Below are 25,163 nucleotides of genomic sequence, written 5' to 3' on the forward strand. Positions count from 1 at the left end.
GCAGAACGAAGTAATTGAATGATACACTTACCTCATGACACAAAAATCATGTGAATGAATTGAAAGCAATGGAGTCACAAACGATATACTAAGCTCAGATAATATTACAAGTCTGCACATGAATCTCAAAATAATTTGAGAAAGAAATTAAAGTTCCAATTCCAAGCCAGAAATAGCAATCCGCATTAGAAATCAAATCAATCAATGATGTTAGACGAACCAAACTGAAGTATATTTTAAAATTCAATGATTGTTTCTTTCTTTATTCTTATTAGAGTAATTGAATGTTAAATAAATTGTCCGAGCTGGCAGCTTCCACCTCTGTTTCGTGCTCCAAAAAAATGTTTCCAGAATACGAGTCCTTGATTTCAAACTTCAAAACAAACGATTATTTCTAACTGCATTGATCACAGTTTTGATTCTAACATTTCTGTTTCAAAATTCTCCATTTTTCTCAGCTGTACTTGAGGTGGTTTGGTAAATTGAATGGTATGATTCGTCAATTCTCGCTTGTCAATAATTACATCTTCTTCGTCATCTGAAACAATGGAGTCCACCATTCCAGATCCCTAAAAGTAACATTTATTTACTTTTATTAAAAATGAATGTTACCAGTTTCTTAACGTGCGATTCGTATTCGTATTTATTAGCATAAGCATGTGTGTGTGTGCTCTTATTATTAAGCATTAACATTATGTTACATGTCTGGACCATGATGCCCCTGTGCTAGACATCACGAAAAACTGCCACAATGCAAACATCGTAGCGACATGATTGAATAATTGTTAACGTTACGTAAAATAATCTAAATCAAATACACACACACATACATACACACACATACATACACACAAATAAACACACACACACACGCACAATATGACGGAATATTCGTAGGAATAGCTATTTTAAAATATACGGTATGTTGACATTTTCATTCCGTTGCTGCACGGATTGGTCAAATATTCCGTCAGACTGATATAATAATTACTATTATCAACATGCTGACTATATACGTGCATATACGTCTCTTTTGTCATATTACTCAATTCTTAACTTTACCGTATCCATTTTTCAAGATCATATGCAATAAATTGCATTTCCATTCCCAGAGTGTTAACCTTCCTTCTTTTCAGCTAAAACGCGAGAGGAGGAGGAGAGTATATTACTTTCTTTCAAAGATTGCGATGTAGTTATAGTTTATCTTATACCAACATAATCTACATCAAAATTCAAACTTAAGACTAGACTTCAGTGATTCGATTCGCTGAATGTTTGGTATGATTCAAGCTGGTCAGTGACATTTTTTTTAAGTTTATGCTTACATTTTTGAGTTAACTGGTGTACTAGAACATTGCAATATTATTAACTATGTTTGATGAACACACATAATAAAGCACGGGAATCTTGTGTATGTTGATGAAATCATTAGCCTCTCTTTCTCTCTCTCTCTCTCTCGCTATATATATATATATATATATATATATATATATATATATATATATATATATATAAGATTCTTGCTTGGACTTTGGATGGTAATAAATACAACAAAACTTTGTTTAAAATTGTGAGGTCATGTCTTGACGACTTACGTATTTCCATACAAGGATACAGTTTTGTATCATATTTTGACGACTTACGTATGTCCATACAAGGATACAGTTTTGTATCATATTTTGACGACTTACGTATGTCCATACAAGGATACAGTTTTGTATCATATTTTGACGACTTACGTATTTCCATACACGGATACAGTTTAATCCTCGATATACTGCAGCAGGGAGGCAACAACAACAATTTTCTGCCACAGGATAAATGAACCTCGGGTTAATATCCTTCTTCGTCCAGCCTAAACGATAATAATAATAATAATAATAATAATAATAATAATAATAATAATAATGACAATACTAATAATAAAAAAGTAAAATAATAGAAAGTTCAACCGCACTAGCAACGAGGCTTAAATGATAAATATTAAGAAGATTTTTAAGGTTAGTGGTACGTTAGGCTTACAAGCACTCTCGGCGTTATAAGGCTGAATAATAACAGAACTTTTGGAAAGCGAAAACTTTTATAATCACCATTATATGATATCAATTTTGTTTCATGTTTTGTTATTAATATTGTTGCGAGTATCAGGTCATCCCTAGACTGATCCCCTACTTATCACTTAGGAACGTACTTCTTCCATGTAATCTGACAATGGTCAGACAAAACACAAAATGGATATCATATCAGGCATTTCAAAGGTCATAATCTGGCAGACCGACATAATGGGTAGACGAACAACACACAGACGCCTAAAGACATTAATGAAAAAGAGTCTTGTGATATCGAATATAAAATGACATGGACTTACAATATATCAACTAGAAGAACAGACATGGTATCGCCTTACTAAATGATTTAGCAACAGTATGAAGTGAACTGATTCTAACGTAAGACGATAACGATTATCCATTATGAAATCGGTGCAAGATAACATCACAATATTCGGTCAGTCCTTAATATTGAACAAAAGGAGTATAATATGCTGACGCAAAGAAGTATATCAGTCACTCTCAGATAATTTTCTTCTGGATGACCAATATAAGCTCATGATGTCAAATAATAAGTACACAGTTACCAGGAGACTTTCATGGAAGAACTACATAGCACGAAAACAGTTATACAGACATTGCCAGTGTGCTTCGGGGCCTATGATTGATATTCACAAACCAAGCCTCGACTTGAATTGTCATTGAAATCATGTGTGTGTCCAATTGCAACAACAAAGAAATAATGACTATTTATCAATAACATTGCTTTATCTGCTGATTGAAGCCTTACACGCTTTAAATGTTCTGTTACTTTGCGAACTCCTTGACAAACGGACCGATAGATAGATAGATAGATAGATTGATAGATAGATTGACAGACAGATATATATATATATATATATATATATATATATATATATATATATATATATATATATATATATATATATATATATATATACCTGTACAGCAACTGACAAAGATGCCAGTAACAAGACTAATGCCCACAGCTACTGTCGGATACCACAAAAATGATATTGTATAGAACAGTTTCAATCCGATCCTGGAAATAGAACGAACGATAAAGTAGTATTACTATATTAAGGCATTTGAAATACAAAAGATGAAAATGAAACATTCCTATGGCAAGAATGGTGTAGTGACGCATAATATTATGCTTTCTATTTCGGTATGCCTGTTTCAAATATAAACATCTGTCTCAGAATAAACCATTCTTTCCTCGAGATGAGTACATGCCGTTGTGTCCAGTTGGTGTTATGCAAATTCGTCATATAGCTGGATAGTTCAGCTGAATGCGTGTACATTAACTTTGCAACAATAATATAATGTAATAATATATACATGTATTTGTATTAACAAGACAGCAAACATACAAAGTAAGCAGCATGACTTTACATATATCTTAGTGTTCAACGCATATCGTATTCATTTCTACTGTAAATGCTCTTGCAGTAATTTACACACATATGTGCGTGTGCCTCTGTGTGTGTGTGTGTGTGTGTGTGTGTGTGTGTGTGTGTGCGTGTGTGTGTTGTCAGAAAGCGAAAATGACGTGTACTTGCGGAGTCAGTACCATTCACTGTTTTCAGGCATAACAGATTTTTCCATCAATACAGCCGATTGCTCAAGGTTCGCACCATTCGTGATGAACTCTCCAAACGTCTGTCTCAATGTAGAGGTTACTTTACAACCATCAGATCGGTACGGAAGTTCCGGCAAAGGTACGTGGTAAACGTATGATCCAATCACAATCCAAAAGGTAACCAACGTGCTGACGATTATACCTGATATTGCTCCCTACGTATGTTCCAGAACAATACATGAAAAAGAATTAAACAAGATCAGACGAAGAGTCATGTGCAATCATTTAGCAATTTAGTATTATTTGAAGAAAAAAACACCGAAATAATCAGCGTCTAAACTCACTTTACCTTAGGAAACAGACCCAACGTGAGTTGCACAAATGGTCCCGGACAAAGAACCATATGACGGAGAATACAAAATTATTTGCAATGTATAGAGCCATAACTTAACGGTAACCTTCATTGCAAATAGGCGCCTCTATTTCCAGTATTAGCAGCGTAAAGTGGATATAATGTTGCAAGACCGATGACTGCATACTAATCTCATACTGTATTGATTATGATTGGAGTAGACTTACCGTCTTATATAAGATATTATATTATAGGACTTATCCATAACGTTTGTTATTGTTGAAGATGTTTGTTCTGTTGGTACATCTAGTTAGGTTTCCATTTTTGGAATGGATGGTTCGCTTTTCATGACAATTTTGGTGAACAACGTTAACTGGCAATGGGGTGTTGAAGCCGTATGCTTTGATCCCTTTGTAAATATTCCATGCATGTTTCATAGTTTAAGCATTCTTGTATGCATTTTCATGTTAATCATTAAAAATGTACAATGACATTAAACATCAATTGTCTTTCTGATTAGTATTTTATAGATCTGTAAATCAATACTGCATTCTCATCGATGACTCACCTTTGAATTTACGCAAGGTAGAAACATTCCCATCAAGAACAATCCCAATAGTGGACCACCAGCCATACCAAGCACACTTATCATTATCTACAAGTAGAATAAGAATAATGTATATGCATATATAACTTAACCTGCCAGAACGGTCACCTCTCTTAAACAATTACCTCCATTTGCAGAGAAATACTAGTCGTCCCTACTAATTTTCTAAATAACGGACCTCCTTTAAGTAGTCCCATCCTTTATACAGCCAAATTTATCTCTTTTCGTGCATTACTGTTTAAGACAGGATAAACTATGTATAGATATAACTTGCTTTCGATTCCATACTTTCTGCCATACGGTATGTGCAAAATCGGATAGTATTCAGTCAGGTTTTGACATTTTCAACTGTTCAGTACATGTTTTGATTGAAATTAATTATGAACGTCAGTGAAATAACACTTAAGTGCTTTTAGTTACACAACATACTACAAGGCACTCAAAGCAGTTTTTTTTTTTTAATGTACTGCCATTTAAATTGTTGAAGCCATTTGAATTATTATATAGCGGCTCACCTCTTCAGATATAATTATATCGATTTATGATTGTTATAATATAAAGATAACGTAATTATCGCTTCTTGACTCCAAAAGAAATATTTCAAAAACTACGCTTTCTTGTTTACCAAACTTTATCGATTGCTTTACAAATGTAAATGCTTTCATCAAATATAAATATAAAATATTTCGCTTATTAAAAATATTAGCTGTTTTATTCTAACAACTTTACCTTTCAAAGTTTAGCTTTTAGCACTTCCTGTTAGGTTTTATTTGGAAGGCTCAATTTCTATTTGGAGATTTTTGCAGTTCTTTGTATTCACATTTTTGCAACATTATCGTTACCATAAAGACAGGATTGTGTTGACGTATCCCTAAATGATTATATATATATATATATATATATATATATATATATATATATATATATATATATATATATATATATATATATATATATATATATATTCACCTATTGTTTTTAAATCCCTGTCACATGCCTATCATTTTCACATACCTGTAGGACAGTGGTGCCTAAAATTGTGGACAAAAATGCCAAGGCGATGACAACCACTCCCCCAATAACGCCTTTGTAGAACAAAAAATAGAAAATCATTATGTTTTCAAAAATCGTAGACACGTCGAAAAGTCAAATAAATCAAAATATTTTCTCATATGTTTGCATAATTGATTGCTTGCTTTCTTTAGGGCTTTGCTATATCTGACTACACAGTGCAGACATCTATGCTGCACATATAAATTTAATATTTAAAAAAGTGATTGACATTATGTAGCTTCAGTAAGAAAACCCGATCCATTATTGACAACTCGAATATATTTGCTTAATCTCTTACGTGCTTAGATTATAACAATTACTTTTTTTTCTATAATGTCACAAAAAAGTTCTATTTGACGATTTCAAGTCGGTCAAATGGCCACAGCGAAAAGCTCAGCGCTGAAGAAAAAAAAAGGGTCCAGTCTAAAAAAAGAAGTCTGTCGCAGCTCTGTCAGTAAGACAAAGATGTGTGTTGTCTGGATCACAAATGTGTAACCTAGTGAAGCAGCTCATGCGAGTTGTCTCCCTTCAAAGATAAAGTATAACAATGTTTAAACTATCGCCTGGGCATATATGATTGTACATATATTTGAAAACATTGGTAAGTGCAATGTTTGTCAATATGAGACATGGACTATATGCAGAATATAGACAATATCTCAGTCACCAACAACGCAGTTGCACTACTCGTGTACGATGAAGTGGCTTAATTGGCCCGAGTGCTATTTACATGGTCATCCTAACATCGTAGTATAATTGCACGATTAGAGTCTACGCCACATGACCAATTTAGCTATGTTTTGGTCTTACTTTGCTGACATAAATCTTCATATCTTTGTAGAATTCGTAATGTGACCGGTCAGATCTGTGTTACACTTTTTCTCGAAATTGAATGCGACAAAATCCTATATTAGTATGGGTAGTGCCAGTAGTAGTAGTAGTAGTAGTAGCATAAGGTGTTATTGTTGTGGTTCTGGTGCTTGTAGTAACAGTGTCAGCAGTAACAATTATAACTGACTACTACTACTACTACTACTAATAATAATAATAATAATAATAATAATGATAATAATAATAATAAAGCTAATAATAATAATAATAATCATATGAGCAACAACACGTGTTAATATTGGTAATGAAAAATGAGACTGTTCATGCTATAATTGCATACGTTTATAAACAAAGTCTCACCGAGAAGTTTCGCTAGCCTTGCTTCTCCGGAATGTAGCAAAGTTCGGTTGCAAAGTTCTAGAATGGGTTTGATGATGTCTTCGAGTAGTGTTATGGAAAGGGCATTCAAGCAAGACGAAATGGAACTGAAACATATATAAAGGTCATTCAAGCATGACGAAATGGAACTGAAATGTAGATAAAGAGCATTCAAGCATGACGAAATGGAACAGTGACGTATATGAAGGGCATTCAATCATGACGAAATAGAACTGAAACGTAGATAAAGGTCATTCAAGCATGACGAAATGGAACTGTGACGTATATAAAGGGCATTCAAGCATGACGAAATAGAACAAAAACGTATATAAAGAGCATTCAAGCATGACGAAATGGAACTGAATTTATATAAAGGGCATTCGAGCATGACAAAATGGAACTTATGCGTATATATATAGGGCATTTAAACATGACGAAATAGAACTGAAACGTATATAAAGGACATTCAAGCATGACGAAATGGAACTAAAATGAATATAAATGGCATTCGAGCGAGACGAAACGGAATCGAAACGAATTTAAATGACATTCAATCATGATTATGAAACTGAAAAGAATAGAGCGTTCCATTGTAGGTTGAAATAGACACAAGTCATATCTCACATTTCCAAAAATCTGTTTTGAATGTCTTGATGTGTACACAACGATTGTTCCAATAACCTTGATGCGATTTATTTACTACATACCGACACTATCTTTGAAGAAATAATACTTGTCCTTTTATGTTGTTTTCGTTTTCGTTTGTTATATTTTTTCTTTAAACCAAAATCATATATATTACCTAAGCTTCAAATAACAGATCACTCTTTATCTTACTTGCTAGAACTAATTTTATATTCATTTCCATTTAACATTGTTAGATCATACCATATGTTAGGACAATATTTGTGTTAGATAAATGACTGGAATGAATATTTACCATGATGCAGTTCTGAATTATCCTTCTGACTATAAATTTGGAAGCAGTCTGTATTTCCTTTGGAAAGGATAGTGTAAATTTATTTCATACTGAATATCAAAATGACATTTACCTGAAAACTAGTACACAGGATATCATACTTGTTAGTACTGTATGAATGGACCTTGTTCTTTTTGGAGAGCGAAATAACTATACTCAAATCTAATTTAGACTGACCAAAACTTATACCCGTTAAAATTTGGCACACGTCATTACTGTATTAGAAATACAACCTGAGTGCCGCACTGAATATACAAGCCACAAACAATCCGGGTATGCCAGGTAGGTAACCGAGAGTTTCCATCACATAGTACGGCAACAACTGAAATACATGTACAATTTTAGACACTTATATATATATATATATATATATATATATATATATATATATATATATATATATATATATATATATATACATACATGCATACATACATACTTGAAGCTATGTGATAGATAGATAGATAGATAGATAGATAGATAGATATAGAGAGAGATCAAATGAACAATGGACTAGTTATGCAACTTTGCTCTTTCTCTCTCGTATGTATGCGTTTATGTACAGAGAGAGAGAGAGAGACAGACAGACAGACAGATTGCTGCTTAAAGCTGCGTCATTATATGCAAATCTACATCGGCGTAAAGTCTTTTTCCGGAGTGTCCCTTGTCTGTACACTTTACTTGTATTGCATCAGTATGATAAACCCCTGATATGTTTGTGACCTAATTGCTCACATTGCCTCATCATGTTATACCTCCGTGTCTTTGGTGCCTTCATTTCTATTTCTCAGCATGATATAACCCATCATGTGTCTCTTGTTCGGACACTTCTGTTTGTTCAGCGTGATGAGGCCAAGCAGGTGTCAAATGCCGGGACGTTACTATTGTCTCAGCTCTGTACGACATATCATGAATGCATCATTAAACACCACTCAATAAATTAATATATGTGAAATGCAAAGGTTTAGATAGATAGACGCAGTGACAAAAACAGAGATAGTTCACGTTTGATCCAGAGAATGAAAGAATTTTACTACGTACCTGGTCACGTGATATAAGTTTTCCCGCAATTAGAGGATCACAGTCATGATACGTGGCATATATTACCAGTCCCGCCATGCACACGACAGAAACAAGTAATATTGTCACCGGTAAACTTATCATCAGAGCGCTAATAAAAAAGAAAATACAAAGTTAGCATGTTTACATTTGAAACGCAAAGCTGTAATTTAACTTCGTGTTGGGGCCCCGAGTGGCCGAGTGGTCTAAAGCGTTCTTCGTTACGGATCACTGCCATCTCACCTCTGTCTGCGGCGGTTCGAGTCTAAGATTCAGCCAATGTGGGCATGTGAGAAAGCCTGCCAGTAGCTTCTCGTGGGTCGGTGGTTCTTTCCGGGGTTTTCCGGGTTCTTCCTCCACCATTAATACTGGCCGCCATGTATAGCCTATCGTGCTGAAAAATGGCGTTAAACCCCACAACAACAACAACAACAACTTCGTGTTACCATTGTCTAATGACATTTAAAGAAAAAGCTGAAAGATATGTATAGGTGCGTTTTATGTCATTCACAAGAATTGCTAAAATATATCTTTCTTTCGAAGAAAAGAAAGGAATCAGTGAGTTTCTTTACAAACTAAATACTTAGATCATAAGAACGTATCCAAACTAAACCATCTGCATAGAAAATCCTTTGCCCTCTGCATAATGTAAAATATAACCCTCTGCATAGTATAAAATATAATCCTCTGCATAGTATAAAATATAACCCTCTGCATAGCATAAAACACAACCCTCTGCATAGCAAAAAATATTAACCATCTGTATAGTATAAAATATAACCCTCTGTATAGTATAAAATATAACTGTCTGCATATTATAAAATATATCCCTCTGCACAGTATAAAATATAATCCTCTGTATAGTATGAAATATAACCCTCTGTATAGTATAAAATATAACCCTCTGTACAGTATAAAATATATTCCTCTGCATAGTATAAAATATAACCTTCTGTATAGTATCAAATATAACCTTCTGCATAGTATAGAATATAACCCTCTGTATAGTATAAAATATAACCTTCTGCATAGCAAAAAAATTAATCATCTGCACGGCAACAACAAAATCAATCATAACACTTACTATTTCGATAGGCAGAGAGCAAAAGATTGAGATGTACATACATACATACATACATACGTACGTACGTTCCGACTTACATTTTTGATTTTCGGACGTTGCTGATGCTCATGTATCTTTGCAGCATTGTTTGATTGGCTCCGTAGATGGTCAACTGGCCAATAAAGCTTCCGATTATTAGCCCCCAAAATGTGCTTCGGACGAAGGGGCTTGGATCAAAACTGAAAGGTAAATGCAAAATGTGCTTCGGACGAAGGGGCTTGGATCAAAACTGAAAGGTAAATGCAATTTTATTTCTGTTACATTTTATTCTTGGGTGCATCGAAAACACTTAATTGTAAATTTTAGCAAAGGCATCGTAAATAATTGTTAGCCCTACAACTACATAGAAAGGGTTTCTGTTTTCATTTATATTTGTGTGTCCGTATGTGTTTGCTTGTGAGTGGGCCTTTTTCAATTTCTGGAGTATGTCTATCATATCACTTACATAGTATGCATTTGATTAACATGCTTCATACTTTTGTCATACCGCTTAGTATACTTCGTGATTCTTTCACAAAATTTGATTGGTGTGATCAGGGGTTTGCCACATAATTTGATTAGTGTGATTTTTGCGTCTTTGGCAAACCTTTATTAGTGTGATTAGTGGCTCTGTTACATAACTTTATTAGTATGATATGGTGTTCTTTCACATAACTTTGTTAGTGTGATTAGTGGTTCTATTGCATAACTTTATTAGTGTGATTAGTTGTCCTATTTGAGCATTTGATTTATGTACTTAGCGATTCTATCACACTATTTGAATAGTGTGCTTAGTGATTCTATCACACCGTTTTTATTTGTGTGAATAGTGATTATATCATAGAATTTGATTAGTATCACTTAGTAATTTCATCACATCTATTGATTCTATCATAGCATTTGATTAATATCATTTGCAATTTTGTCACATTTCTATTAGCATCCTTAGTGACTATATCACGTTTTATAAGTGTGATTAGTGATTATATCACACCGTTTTATTAGTGTGATTAGTGATTATATCATAGCCTTTCATTAGTGTCATTAGTGATTCTATCACATTTTTTGATCTATGTGCTTTGTGATTATATCATGGCATTTGATTAGTATAATTAGTGATTCTGTCCAATAATTTGATTTGTATGCTTAGCGGTTCTATCACAGTATTCGTTTAGTGTGCTTAGCGGATCTATCACAGTATTCGTTTAGTGTGCTTAGCGGTTCTATCACAGTATTCGTTTAGTGTGCTTAGTGGTTCTATCACAGTATTCAATTAGTGTGCTTAGTTGTTCTATCACAGTATTCAATCAGTGTGCTTAGCGGTTCTATCACAGTATTCGGTTAGTGTGCTTAGTGGTTCTATTACAGTATTCAATTAGTGTGCTTAGTTGTTCTATCACAGTATTCAATTAGTGTGCTTAGCGGTTCTATCACAGTATTCGGTTAGTGTGCTTAGCGGTTCTATCACAGTACTTGATTAGTGTGCTTAGCCGTTCTATCGCATCACTACTTATTATGCTATACAAGTATATATGTATTTAAGGTTATATTTCATGTACTAATCTGATACGTTGCTTCCCATCATTCTTTGTCTTTCGTCGTGATGCAAAGGATAAATGCAACCACTACATCATCTGGAAGGCAGATTTGTATTCCCCCTTCCCCCTTCTTCCTATACCCCGCCGCTTTCCCCATCATTGATACCAAACAAATAATAATAATAATAATAATAATAATAACAACAACAACAAAACGAAATAACAAAAATGCAGGATATAGGTATTTTTCGCTACATATATCAAAAGAATGGTATGACATTGAATGAGGCACCTCTTTTTCATAAACGTAAGGAATGAAGGAAAGAAGTCACTTAATGTCAACTTCTTTATACTTCATGCAAAAGCTAATTGATGTCATCACTTGCATCAAACACTAGATGCATCAAAGTGCCAGACCGAGATCTCTAAGGCTTTTCATTTAGAAACATGATTACATATATTAGAAATGATATAAATGCCGATATAAATCAGCCGAAACATGCCACAAAATGGGATTTCATTCGGTCGGTAATTTACATTTACAAACTAAGCACTACAGTTAGCAAAGACCACGTCAAAACCGCATTGTCTTCACAGAATGGCCACTGCCTGTTGCCTTGAAAAATGTCTAGGAACTTTAAAAATATCTTGAAAGGTTACATAATTTTACAGAAAGTTTATTTCTTCTGTTAGAGTTTCTTTAAAACAAAACACTTTCAAAATTAGTGACAAAATTTATGAAAAAGCAATATTTATTTTGATTTTAATTAGAACAAATTTAGAAACAATCGAATTGAACAGATGCTTTGAACCTGATTATCTGCTATTATTAATGTTGATACAATGCTTTAGCAGAAGAAAAACGTTTTAATTGAACGATTCGTTTCCATTGTCATATGTGCTTCATACCGACGTACCTTTGTATGTGATGCAGAATTAAGCCCTTACTTGAAAAATAAAATCCTGCCTCCTAGGTCGGCTATCCTCCACACCTCCCCTACTCCTCCTAGACGGTTAGAACCGATTGTAATGATTCCAATTAGACCTCCAACCACGACAAAAGTCTGGAAAGTATCCGTCCATAGGACAGCTCGTAACCCACCCTGTTTGAACAAAAGAGAGCAGAATTCTGAATACCATTGCTCCAAGAGCAGCATCAATTCAACAATGTTTGACAAGACGATACATTCGTGTGCCTCAGCTGTCTCTAGCAGATGAACATCGTTTGTTGTTTTTATCCGATGTTCGAGGTTTTGACTCCCGCTGTGGGCAGTTTCCATTTTCTGGGTATTATATATTTCCTCGATACACAGAACAGCTCCTTTAACTACTTACTTATTGTGAAATCTTGAGGAACGTGCCATTGGTTTCGAAACCCAAATAATTTGCTTTAGAATCCTGGCGATTTGTTTCTGAACCCTATTCATTTGCCGTTGGATCATGCAGACTTGTTTCTCAACGTTATCAAATTGCCATGGGATCTATCTGACTTGTTTCTTAACGTTATCTAATTGCCATGGGATCATTTTGACTTGTTTCTCGACGTTATCCAATTGCCATGGGATCATTTCGACTTGTTTCTCAACGTTATCCAATTGCCATGGGATCTATCCGACTAGTTTTTCAACGTTATCCATTTACCATGGGATCATACCGTTTGGTTTCTAACCCCTATCTATTTGTCATAGGGATATATTTGAATTTTTCAAACGCTTTGAATTACTGTTACTGAAAGTTGCGTAGGAAACATATATTTTAGATTTAACTTGCTCACATAGTACATCGGCTTGAAAAATGGATGGGGATAGGTGGCAGTAGGGTTGGGAAAAGGAAGGGAGAATTATATGAATGATAAAGAAATCTATAATTGTCCACCTAATATTTAAAGATTCCGTTCTACAGGTTCAATAAACAATTCGGCTACTATGTTATCAACTCGTTTTTATATGCTTACCGTATTGTTATTTTAGGTATCCTATAATTAAACTAAACGCATATAACATAATTTTAGCTGACAAAAAATAAACACGATACATAGAAGGACAGAATAACAGGCCAACCTGTTAACTAAAACACGGAATATATGTTAGGTATTCATGTCTTTAAATATATGTAGATAGTTGATATGCGTTGGTACTAAAATATGAGAAAAACAAGTAAAGAATAGATAAAGTTAAAAGCAACAGTTAATTCGGACAGTCAGCGGGAAAATAAAAACAGTTATTGGAACTAAGTATTTTGAGACTGTATTCATGATTCATATACTTTCATTAATTTTTCAAAATTGTATATTCAGAAAATAACGTCATAGTAAATATATAACCCCTAAAAGGTACTACTTACCATTGAGGTATAGAACGTCACTACTACTCCCACACTGAGAATGGAACCCCAGAGGGAAAGACCCGTTACTGTAATAGCAAATGATAGCATCTTAAAATAGGACAGTTATATTCCCTAATGATTAATTTCTTTTGCAGCTTAAGAACCGTAAGCGCTGTTTTTTCTCCATAATTTACCCAAACAGAGCCTGTAAGAAAGGCCTGAGTATACCACTTGTCATTGCAGACTGACTTCAGAGCATAAGCGGAAGAAAGAAAGAAAAACGATACAGAAGAAATAAAAAAAAGAAAGGTGGTGTCCTTTTAATGAGTAAGTAACTAACAATTTAATCATGCGTTTTCATTAAACATAATTTTAAACCAGGAACAGCTTTTGTCCTCAAAACGTCACCGTTCTTGCACGTTTGAGTCCTACCACGGGAATCGTTTATGCACTGAACACACGTTACATATAAAAATCAATTTTGGGATATATATATATATATATATATATATATATATATATATATATATATATATATATATATATATATATATGTGTGTGTGTGTGTGTGTGTGTGTGTGTGTCTGTCTGTCTGTCTGTCTGTCTGTCCGTCCGTTTGTGTGTGTATGTGTGTCTGTCTGCGTGTGTGTGTGTGTCTCTGTATGTATATTTAATTTGCATTGTTTGCTATTCTTTTACTTCTTTTATTTGATTATGTGATATTGTAATGTACTATTGTGTGCTGAATTTTGTTTATGACTTTTGTATGTAACTAAAGGATTATTTTGGGATTTAATTCGCAATACCGTAAGTTCTTTTGTTTTTCCATTTTCGCTTTGTATTCTACGGAGATAAATTATTTAATTATTTGTTGAATTTTATTAAACTTGTCGATTTTCACTGTTTTCTGAAACTTATTTTAAGAGTATGGACTCAGATATTAAGGTCCTAAAGTTTTCTCGTTATTTAATCTAGTTTAGATAATACAGGCCTTACTTTGAGACCGAAACATCAGCATGGCTATGGGTGCCTTTTATGAATTGCCATGTAAAGTGGTCAGAAGTGCCTAGACCCTTGCAACATTTAAGGCTAATCAACTGTCATAGATTTTATGTTCTGGTCTTAGTGGTAGGTGTGTATTTTGGTGTTTTAAAAAAAAAAACTAATATCAACTAGTATATTGGCAAATGTAAATTAGCAGGAATAAGTCTTAATGGTTCAAAATGGAACTTAACACCATTGAGAAGGATATGTCGATCCTGTTTATAAAACGATGTATCCTCGCGTGACAGGTTATGCAGGTAGTGAAAGCCATTGTTAAGTACTTTACCTTGATTCAAAGCCAGTGCTGGTGCGTACAACACCACGGCCATGTATAAAATCTGAAAACAAAAGAAAACTATAAAGTGAATCATCACAAAGAAATACTTCTTGATTTAAGTCAGATCATTATACCTGAATACTATTTTAATATCTGCTGAATACTATTTTAATACCCGCATATTATTTTAATACCTGGATACTATTTTAATATTCCAGCCACATATCTAAACAGAAGTGTTTATTCCATATCAGGAAATTGTTAGTCGTTTTTCTTTATACAGAGAGAACACTGACTTACATTTAGTAATTATCACCTGACCCAAATTTTAGCACTCTGCACATACGTAATTCGAGATGTCATGTCCGATGACGACTATATTTTTCCTAAAGTGTGTTTAGTAAATAAATACTATAGGGAAATAAGGAAATGAATCCTCGCCATAATTATGCTGTTATAAAACTGACTACATCGGCTTTCAATGAAAAATAAACATAAGAAACGAGAGTCAATGTATAAATAATGAAATGTGCTGTTTGCTGTGCAAACCGATGAGATGAGTCATTTCAAATATACCTACCATCTCTATTGCAAAGATCAATGACGCCAGAACTCGAGTTGTTCTGTTGAATCTAAATTCCAAGTACTGAAATGAAATGATGAAAATTGATTGTCATTTTGTACCCAAAAAAACTTATAAACACTAACAGACAGGGACAGAATGAACTCTCTTATAAAATATAAATTCTAGCAGTAATGAAAAGTCAAGGAGTAATGACATATCTTGGATTTTCTTGTGATGAAATGTTTCTAACCTGAAAAGAAAACAGTAGTAGTTAGATAGTGAGAGTCCCAAGACAGTTACTATGATTTCTTTTTTTTATTTCTTATGAGTTTTCATTGACAAATTGCGCTAGAAACAGATTAAAACACAAATCTGAAGGCAGGTGTAGTTGAAAAGATAGAATTAAATTTATGGACTCAATTTTTACCAGATATAGTAAGAAAGTGACTGAAAACAGCAACAGCTTCTCTAATACTCTCCATCCATATATTGTTATGCCTGTATTACAACGTAGCAGATGCAAAGCAGAACTATTGCACCAGACATTCAATGGTAACGTAAACGTCTGTATGAAAATTATGAGACTGTGGGACGAGAACGCAAGAACCATGGCTATACGTGTGTTAGAATTGTCTTACTATATACTATCACGTCTGTATTGTACAGAGTGGTCTACCCTAGATTTGTAAATGCCTGTCGAGTGTTATACTTTTATCCATTCTGCTCTTTGCTTCTCAAAAATAACAAAGCCTGTATGAGACAATGTTATCAGGCAATAAACCAGTGTTAATTAGATGGTACTTAGTCAACTGAGACAAGGTACTGGCACACTTACCTTGTAAGGTAAAGGGGACGAAATCTTCAATGCTAAACATTTGTTTGGTAGCATACTGTATGATATGATGATCTGGAGTATTGGATGTTATACGATATTGAGGATAGATGCGATTACTCTCATGAAATATTCTGAAGTTTGAACATAGTAAAAGGTTTATCAAACACCTGTTAGTTTTGCTACATTTGTGTGGATTCTTGGGTTCTGCATGTTTAGGCAATGGATTTGCACTTTTTGTGACAAAACGTTTGTAAAACTCATACTGAAATAAGAGAAATGTGACTTAGTTTAAAATCGTCTTGTGTTCTCTTTTCTTTGTTCATAAGATCATCTTAGAATTAGTCAATTTCTCATCTAACTGGATATGGTGCAGCATTGTTTAGTAAAAACAATCATGCTTCCAATTATATCATTAATCCTTGTGTGTAAAATAATTGGTTTGAACTCAGATTGTACGTTTCGTTTTCCTCTGTTGAACTATTCCTATTCACTTTGTCTAGTCATTCCTCGTGGATAGTGATCTCAAGCTTCCTTACTAACTCTTGATGTTTATCTTTATATACCGTAATTGGGAGTAAAAGCATCATCGTTATTACTGAACTTAATTCACCTACATCATGAGCATACTTACCTTTAAGATATATTGCCAAATTAGACATATTTGAAGGCAACAAAGTAGGTACTGCCTAGGCATTACTATTTATTTTAGGATGAAATAGTAAATACTCAATATCACATATAGATACTAATTACAGATTAGAGCTTCACCGACATTAATTTCACTTTTTGTTAGGTTTGTCGCTAAATATGTCTTGTGAAAAAACCTTCACATTCAAAGCACTAGAAATGCATATTTTGAGAAAATAAATCATAATAAATATATCAATCAAGATGATACTAATACTGTTTTCTATATCGTTTCGAATGTGTCTTTTGCTCAGATTGTTGATACAAAACCAAGGATTCAATATTATGTCATTAAAAATGCAGTGCAGAAAAATGTGAAGATTTAAATTTTCAAATGAATTTTTAAAAAAGAATGCTATTGGATGTCATGTAAACCTTATCAAAAAATTGACAGCGAAAGAAAGTTTAAATGCCAGTAGTGTAATTAGCATTGTTACGTATATCTGATTTAATTCATATCTATTTTATTTTAATTGTTTGTCAGTTTGAAGTTTTTTTTCTTTCTATTATATACTATTATAATATAAATGTATACACTGGAGATGATATTTTTCCAGAAAATCGGTTGACCTGAATCATTCTTGTAAACACCAAGTTTTGATCTAAATCCTGTCCTTATTTCAGAACTTGTAGCAACCTTCCTAAACAAGTTCTATTTTATTTTAAACTGATTGGTTTTCGTCAGGGTCATTTTTGGTGTACGTGACATAAACACGATCACGTGACCCACCCACCCTTTTCGATTTCGCAATTCCGTATTTTTCATTACTGCGCATTTGTTAGCTTTAATAGAGATACGTAGAGAGAGATTTCTCTGTTTTGGGCTTTTGACACTGATGTCAAGTTATTTTGTTTTACCAGAATTTGAGATATAATTTTCTTCAGATCAGTTGGATTTCAAAAGGATTAATTCTTTTTTCTCTGGAAATATTTTGAGGAGTGCTCACACAGAAATTATGGAAAGGCATTGCTTACAAATTTAATTTGGATTTCCAACACCGGAGTGCCATTACTTGTATTTCTACAAGGAACTGTAGATAAGCACAGTACTAACTACATCATACGTCATCGTCATCCACCTTGGATTTTCCATCAGGATTCGAATTTGAAATCATTATAACATTTATTACAGAGACATTTGGAATTTAATTCGTGGATTATTCTTGGAACCGTAAGTTAATCTCCTTTTTTCATTTTTACAGAATTTTTCCAGGGAAAAAAATTTATTTGTTAAATTTTTTAGCTGTTGTTTTCACTCTTTCTGTGTTACTGTTTATTAGGGCCTAAATACGTAACAGAATTTATTGTGAACAGTTCAAGAAACATGTAAATTCTATCAATGAAAAGTAAGGTAAATATGAAAGTCCACCTAGACGGAGGAGATACTGATATAATGCTATGAATGACAACATGCATTGCTGTTAAATGTGGGTCAAACGAAAGTAAGTGTTCTTCTGACAGCTCTTCCAAGTTTCAAGAAGTCTTTCGCTTTAAAATATGACAGATGCATTGACTATTGCATTGCGATTTCTTAAATTCCAATATTGAAGACTATTCAGCGCATAAATAGAAACGTGTTCAACAATGAGTGAAAACGATGAAACGTTTGAGAAGATATTTTGATAAAAGATTGAACGAGTTTTCTTCTTAAAAAGATCATAGAGTATTTTCATAATCGCAATAATGTAAATAGTTTTAGAAAGCGATTCCTTCCGGTCTTTTAAAGATTTTTAATACAAAATAAATATTTAGAGATTTCTGCGCAGATGAAAATAGTGTACATAGAAATAAAAATTCCCTGAGAATGGAAATCAAACAAAATACGTATAGAACATGTTTCGTACCAGAACTCAAACATTTGTACCCTGTTATACGAATGAAATCTAGAAGGATGGAAAATAAAAAAATAGTACGATAGTTGTTCTAATTCCAAACGAAAATAATATAGTGAAATGGTGAATAGAAAACGATATCTAACTGAATAGTTTCATAACAAAAGGTAACAGAACAGCAAACAGAGAACAATGAGAAGCAAACGAGGCTGGTAAGTGAAGTAGGATCACGTACACAACACATGAAAATAAGCTCCCAATAAGATATTTGACGTGTCACAGGCGTTAACGATACATATCTCTTCGGGTTTGTGACTAGTGCTTTATTTTGCATATGTGTTTGGGTCGTGATTTGTCCAATCAAAAACGGTCATGACACCACAGACAATTCCAAATATCTTACATGTGTTCTCAAACTTCGAAAACGACAGATACAAGCGTAGAGCTGATAAAATTGTTGGTGTTCGAAAACGACAGATACAAGCGTAGAGCTGATAACAATGTTGGTGTTTCCGAAAACGACCGATACAAGCGTAGAGCTGAAAACAAGGTTGATGTTCCTAAATAGCATGAGAGTGTATAGTATTCCAACATTATTTAAATACGAAAACGATGTTCATTTGAAAAAGAGCCGATATAAAACAAATCAGGTTTAACCATGTGAAATAGTATCAGGTCTCAAAGGAGTCCAACTAGACGTTTTACATTTTGAGTTTTACGTCATGAATGATCTCAACAACTTGATTTGAAAGTAACGAAAACTTGAAGAAAACGAAAACCCAATCAAGACATTGTATATGAGCAATAATCTGACAATACTGAATATGTTAATTTGTAATTTATGTATGTACTCTATCAACCTAAACACATAGTATACTCGATAATACTGAAAGCTAAAAGAAATTAGCCTATACATGACAGAGTTAAAGTCGTGACTGCCAATAATATGTTGCATGTCTTAAATTAAAGTTCAAGAAGAGAATCAAAACCATATAGTTCTTCTAATCAGTTATAATCCAGGGTATTGATGGCATTTCAATGTTTTGTTTATATCCACATGCTTGAAATCTAAGGTGATGAATTAAAACTAGCATTCGACCAGATAAAAAAGCCTTGAGAGCAACTTAAAGCATTACAAACATCATATTGTACATCTGATGCTCGACATCAACGTATTGTTTTACAAAAGCCATATATATATATATATATATATATATATATATATATATATATATATATATATATATATATATTCGATACACCCGGTTAATATTATACGCAAACAACTTGATAAGAAAGGCATTGTTGCAAAGCAATTACTTGTTCGAAGCTTAGCTGTAAGCCTTAAAATAACATTCCAAGGGTTATCTTACACTTTTCTTTCCTCATAAATAGATTTCGCTAAAATTCCGTTACATCACAGGTCGAAAAGTAAACGCAAGGGAATAATCGACTGTATTGGTACCTTCACATTTTGTAACGTAAATGGAGAAGTATATATTAAGACGATTTTGGATCAGTCCATAATTTTCCTCTTGTACAATCAATTAAATTACCATTGAATTTCGAACACAACTGCCATGCTTTGCATTCATATTTGCTATTACATCATTTAAAGATACAAAGGCAGAGATGGCAGAGTTTGAAAGGCAGAGATGGCAGATTAAGAGATGTCGCTGTTGTTGTGAATCCTTTGTAATCTTTAATTTTGTAAGTTAATGAGTCATCAAAAAATTTGCTTCAATGTTTCATGTATCAGCGGGATGAAAATATATCTACAACAACGTTAACATGTTGCATTATGGTCTGTTTTCTAGTACACATTAAAATTTGAAAAATCGGTCAGATAAAACACAAGCAAACAAACGAAACACTTGGTATTTCTTTATAATCACACGTTTGGTCGGTGTTAACGGGGTGGGTGGTTTTATCCATTCCATGGGTTTTCTGCAGAAAGCGATTATTAGAATTTATTATGTGCACCCCAATTGCTGAACAAGTACGGGATGCACCTCACCGTTGGTGAATTTCAAACTGTAAATCAACAGTCCTACCATCCAGTGCCTAAACATAATAAAACTGTTGTCTAAAAAAAAAAACTATTTTATAAACTCACCTTTCTTTAGCAAGTTCCATCCAGTCAAAAGATGGACCTTAAGTCCGTCACAAACGATAACTAATTAATTGTTATAGACTGCAAATGTTTGCTGGCTGTAATCGTACGACCATTTCCATCATCAATACCAGAGAAGGACACCATGCGAATTCTAGACTAAGCTTATTTAAACCATATTTTGCATAATGTTTCAAAGAAGAAAGACAGTCAGAATATACAGATATGATTTCAAAACAAGGGCTCCAGACGTTTATGGAAATCGATGGCATTACTCCAAACAAAATTGACCTTAGGTTTAAAAATTAATACGCTTTGCACGCAAAGTTCACGCATAGTCTCACCGCAAAAGAGGACACATATGAATAAACCTGACTTGCAATGACGAGCTATACACAGAAGCTCATGAAAATTTATGATATGAACAGATATATAGCAATGAAAGATAGGACATAGGTCGAAAATTACAAAGCTATTTACTGCATAACGTTATTAAAATCAAATGATATAGATATAATGTTATAAAAATAATAATTATCCAGTCATTTCAAAATTACACAAAATATATAAATTAATTTAGGGTACAGTCACATGATCTTATTTATATATAGAAACCTTTATCAAAGCAAATGCAAATGGGAAGTCCATTTTTTCTTCAGAATTTATATGTGCATGTGCGTATATTTTTCTTTAGTTCGCGCTTTCTATGTTTTTTGGTCGACTTCTGTGTGTATGCCTTGCATCAAATGGGCAAACATAACTACGTCTACGCTGACAGAAGTAGGGCACACATATTTGTTTTTATTTTTCGTAAGAGCGAGTAGATGACAACAAAGGTTACTTATGCATCCATTTAAGGTGTGGTGGTGGGGAATATTGTTAAACGGATGTTAGAAAATAGGGAAGGGGAGTATTGTTGAACAGATGTATAAAAATGAAATCGTGCGTGTTTGTGCTATGTCTTTAAACTTAAGTACTGCAGATCAAACACACTATATGTTATGACAACCCAGTTGCGATGGTTCACTAGTTACCATACCGCGCTCACGACCAAAGAGATGCAGGTTCGAATCTTGCACAAACCAGTTCATGCCATCCACCGTTGTGTGTCGTTTTGCAAAGTACGTTACGCAAATGATGTCGGCATGTATATTGTGTTTTTGTGAAATGATACAATTAGCATGCGACGGTTTAGATATTAACATAAGTTTTTCGTCTAAGTTGGAAAAAAACTGAGAATTCCTTGAGCACATGTGCGTGCTTGTAGACAGATGTATTAATGTATTTAACACAATACAAAGTTTTGTTTATGATAGAAATACTATAGCTGTTGACCTACATACCTGATAAGCACTTGTCAATCCAAGATTATGGAAGAATGGAAGAAATATTTGACACGTCACAGGGTATGTCAGTAACCCTGAGAAAACGACGAGGAAGTATTGCGTGCCGAAAACATACATTTCCGTTGGAATACCTAGCACTGTTATGGCTGACATGTAACTTGCAATCAGTGACATGGCAACTGGAAACACGTGCATCTCTCTCCCGCCCATTAAAATGTCGTCTGATGTGGATTCTTTTTTCTGCCATTTTTCCTTTAGCAGATAATATATTCCTATCAGAGCTGAGACCAATAACACTGCCAAGAAAAGGAAGTAATCAAGAGCTTGAAATGTAGCTGCCATCAGGAAAATCGCATAAAAAGTTTTTTTTCTGTATAAAAGTTGGACAAGTAGAGTTCAAGAGATGCACCTCCTATCTACTTCACCTTATCATCTATGACATTTGTACTTAGTAACTTGGAGTAGAACCAGTCAATGTTTCCATTCAAGAATTAGTACCGGCTAAAGCCTGTTTCATATGTCAAATTATAATTTGTCACGTTCTGTTTGTAGCTGTGGAATTAACGGTTACATGAAGGTTGATCGTTGTTTGATTTACTGAATGATTGGTTCATTGATTAATTTATTTGTGTTTAACGGAATATCAACATGCGAAATGACATAATTTCATGAAGGATTAGGAGGAGTAAAACGACGTGTCTAACGACACTCCAGGTGGGTCGGTCAGCTGCATTAGGGCAGGATTTTAACTCGTAACTCTGTGGTGGGGATTCCAGCAAGCCACCCACATACCATCATGGCTCCAGGGATAAATGATAAGAGACTATAAAGTAGGAAAGTCTGGCAAGTGAAACAACAGATTACTCAAAATGACTATAAGAATCTGGATAACAAACTGTTCATATACAGAATAAGTTCAAATTTGCACACCAATTGAAACTATAAATTCAACATGTGGAGAAAAAAATATTGAAAAAGATGCAAACAAATATTAGGTTGATCAATACAACACAAATAAAATTACAACCGTATGATTTCCAGGTAATGGACTACAAAACAACAGAGAATCATATATGGGTTTTCCTGGGGTTTCTTTTATTCTTTTCTTTCCTTGTTTCTTTCCGGGGTGGAGCCAGTTTCCGATCAGCTGACAAAACAGACCATATCCATGAGCGTCTAGCTACGAAGATCAACCAGTTTCTTGGCAGATAAATATTTAACATTTCATTGACTCTGAAGAGGATATTGATCGATGCACTAAGAAGAAAACACAACTGTTAAAGTGGATTAGGGATAAATGTGCAGTTTTCTTAAACTGACATTTCTATCGCTTGTAGTGAATACGATGTACTGCCCCAACAGAACAAGTAACATATCTAAATACAGACAATGTTTCTCTATTTCGCGACTGGATAACATAAGTTTATTGCCTGTATTCAGCCAATACATACAAAATACCCGATGAAGAGTCATTTTTTATGCGACCGAGTAAAGGACAAATAAAACAAATACACGACGGTGGCAGTGTTGAGATTTGACTTATGTCAGATTCAAACATGTTGCCCAGGAGAGCTGTGCATTTATGTAAGAATTAATTTAAATGCCAATCCTAGGACGGGAATAAAACAAACGGTAAAAGCAAATTTATAAAAACCGTGATGAGCGAGCTTTAAAGAAAGGTTAAACATAAAAATACTAAAAACTTTTTTCAAAAAGTGGGATGCAGCCGCTTGTTTCAAATTCGCGACCTCTTGCTTGGCAGCCGGGACACACAGAAAGACAGATAAATGTGGGAGTTCACTTAAAAGATGTTAAGTATTGTAATAAAGTGACAAGATATGTTAGACCCAACGAATCAGTTGTTTGATGGTAATGTTGCCAGCATGCCACACGTTCCCCACCCCACCCCACCCACACACACCCCCGGTCTATACCCACAACCACAGTTGCGAGATGTGCTCCTTTAGCGGTTGATGAGCCACTGATTGTAAATCATCAATGTGTATCATTCATGCAGAAAAATAAAATATATGTCTCCATAGCCTAAAAATCCTAATTCCATCTTTGACGTATTGTTTAATTTCATTAAATCCGAATTTCCTATTCGCTTCAATAAAAATGTGATTTATTGGATGATAGAGACGAACGGAGTCAATCCAATCAAACCAATCAACATCATATATTAAAAGCATGATTCAAGTCCATGTGGCAACATTCCGAAAAACATTGTTGCTTCAAAGCAGCAGATGAAGATGTAATGTAATTATCCACATTTTTTTAATTGGTTATATATATATATATATATATATATATATATATATATATATATATATATATATATATATATATATATACATACATACATACATACATACATATATATATATATATATATATATATATATATATATATATATATATATATATATATATATATATATATATATATAAAATTTAATCTATAACGTATATAAACCAGCACACCTACATAGAAGGCTCATTAACATTGTTTGTCGAAACGTAGTAACTTGCTTTGATAGAAACGGACTATAGCCATCTGTTGAGACTCGCACGTACTGTCTGATATTT

General features: G+C 33.7%; 1 protein-coding gene and 1 long non-coding RNA gene across 2 annotated transcripts in view; one reads left to right on the top strand and one right to left on the bottom strand.

Annotated features, from left to right (window-relative positions):
* LOC149777912 (uncharacterized) overlaps positions 1 to 14,283 on the top strand; it is a 27,323-nt gene extending 13,040 nt beyond the window's left edge. Inside the window, exons 2-3 of the long non-coding RNA XR_016415482.1 lie at positions 10,116 to 10,269; positions 14,119 to 14,283. This is a non-coding gene — a long non-coding RNA (uncharacterized LOC149777912). The remainder of the gene's footprint in view (positions 1 to 10,115; positions 10,270 to 14,118) is intronic.
* On the bottom strand, positions 251 to 24,828 carry LOC149777913 (sodium-coupled monocarboxylate transporter 1-like). The gene is made up of 15 exons (XM_089939008.1): positions 22,572 to 24,828; positions 15,777 to 15,842; positions 15,206 to 15,257; positions 13,894 to 13,961; positions 12,499 to 12,653; positions 10,072 to 10,212; positions 8,893 to 9,022; positions 8,085 to 8,173; positions 6,855 to 6,979; positions 5,625 to 5,695; positions 4,572 to 4,658; positions 3,643 to 3,866; positions 3,011 to 3,111; positions 1,740 to 1,855; positions 251 to 569 (listed from the first exon to the last, which is right to left on the bottom strand). Exons 1-15 carry the CDS (start codon positions 22,914 to 22,916, stop codon positions 408 to 410), a joined length of 1,932 nt encoding a protein of 643 aa, XP_089795134.1. The 5' UTR covers positions 22,917 to 24,828; the 3' UTR covers positions 251 to 407.
* Between the last annotated feature and the right edge of the window lie 335 nt (positions 24,829 to 25,163).

Source organism: Sinohyriopsis cumingii, chromosome 17, assembly GCF_028554795.1.
Source record: "Sinohyriopsis cumingii isolate HCF-2022 chromosome 17, ASM2855479v2, whole genome shotgun sequence".
Lineage (NCBI taxonomy): Eukaryota > Metazoa > Mollusca > Bivalvia > Unionida > Unionidae > Sinohyriopsis > Sinohyriopsis cumingii.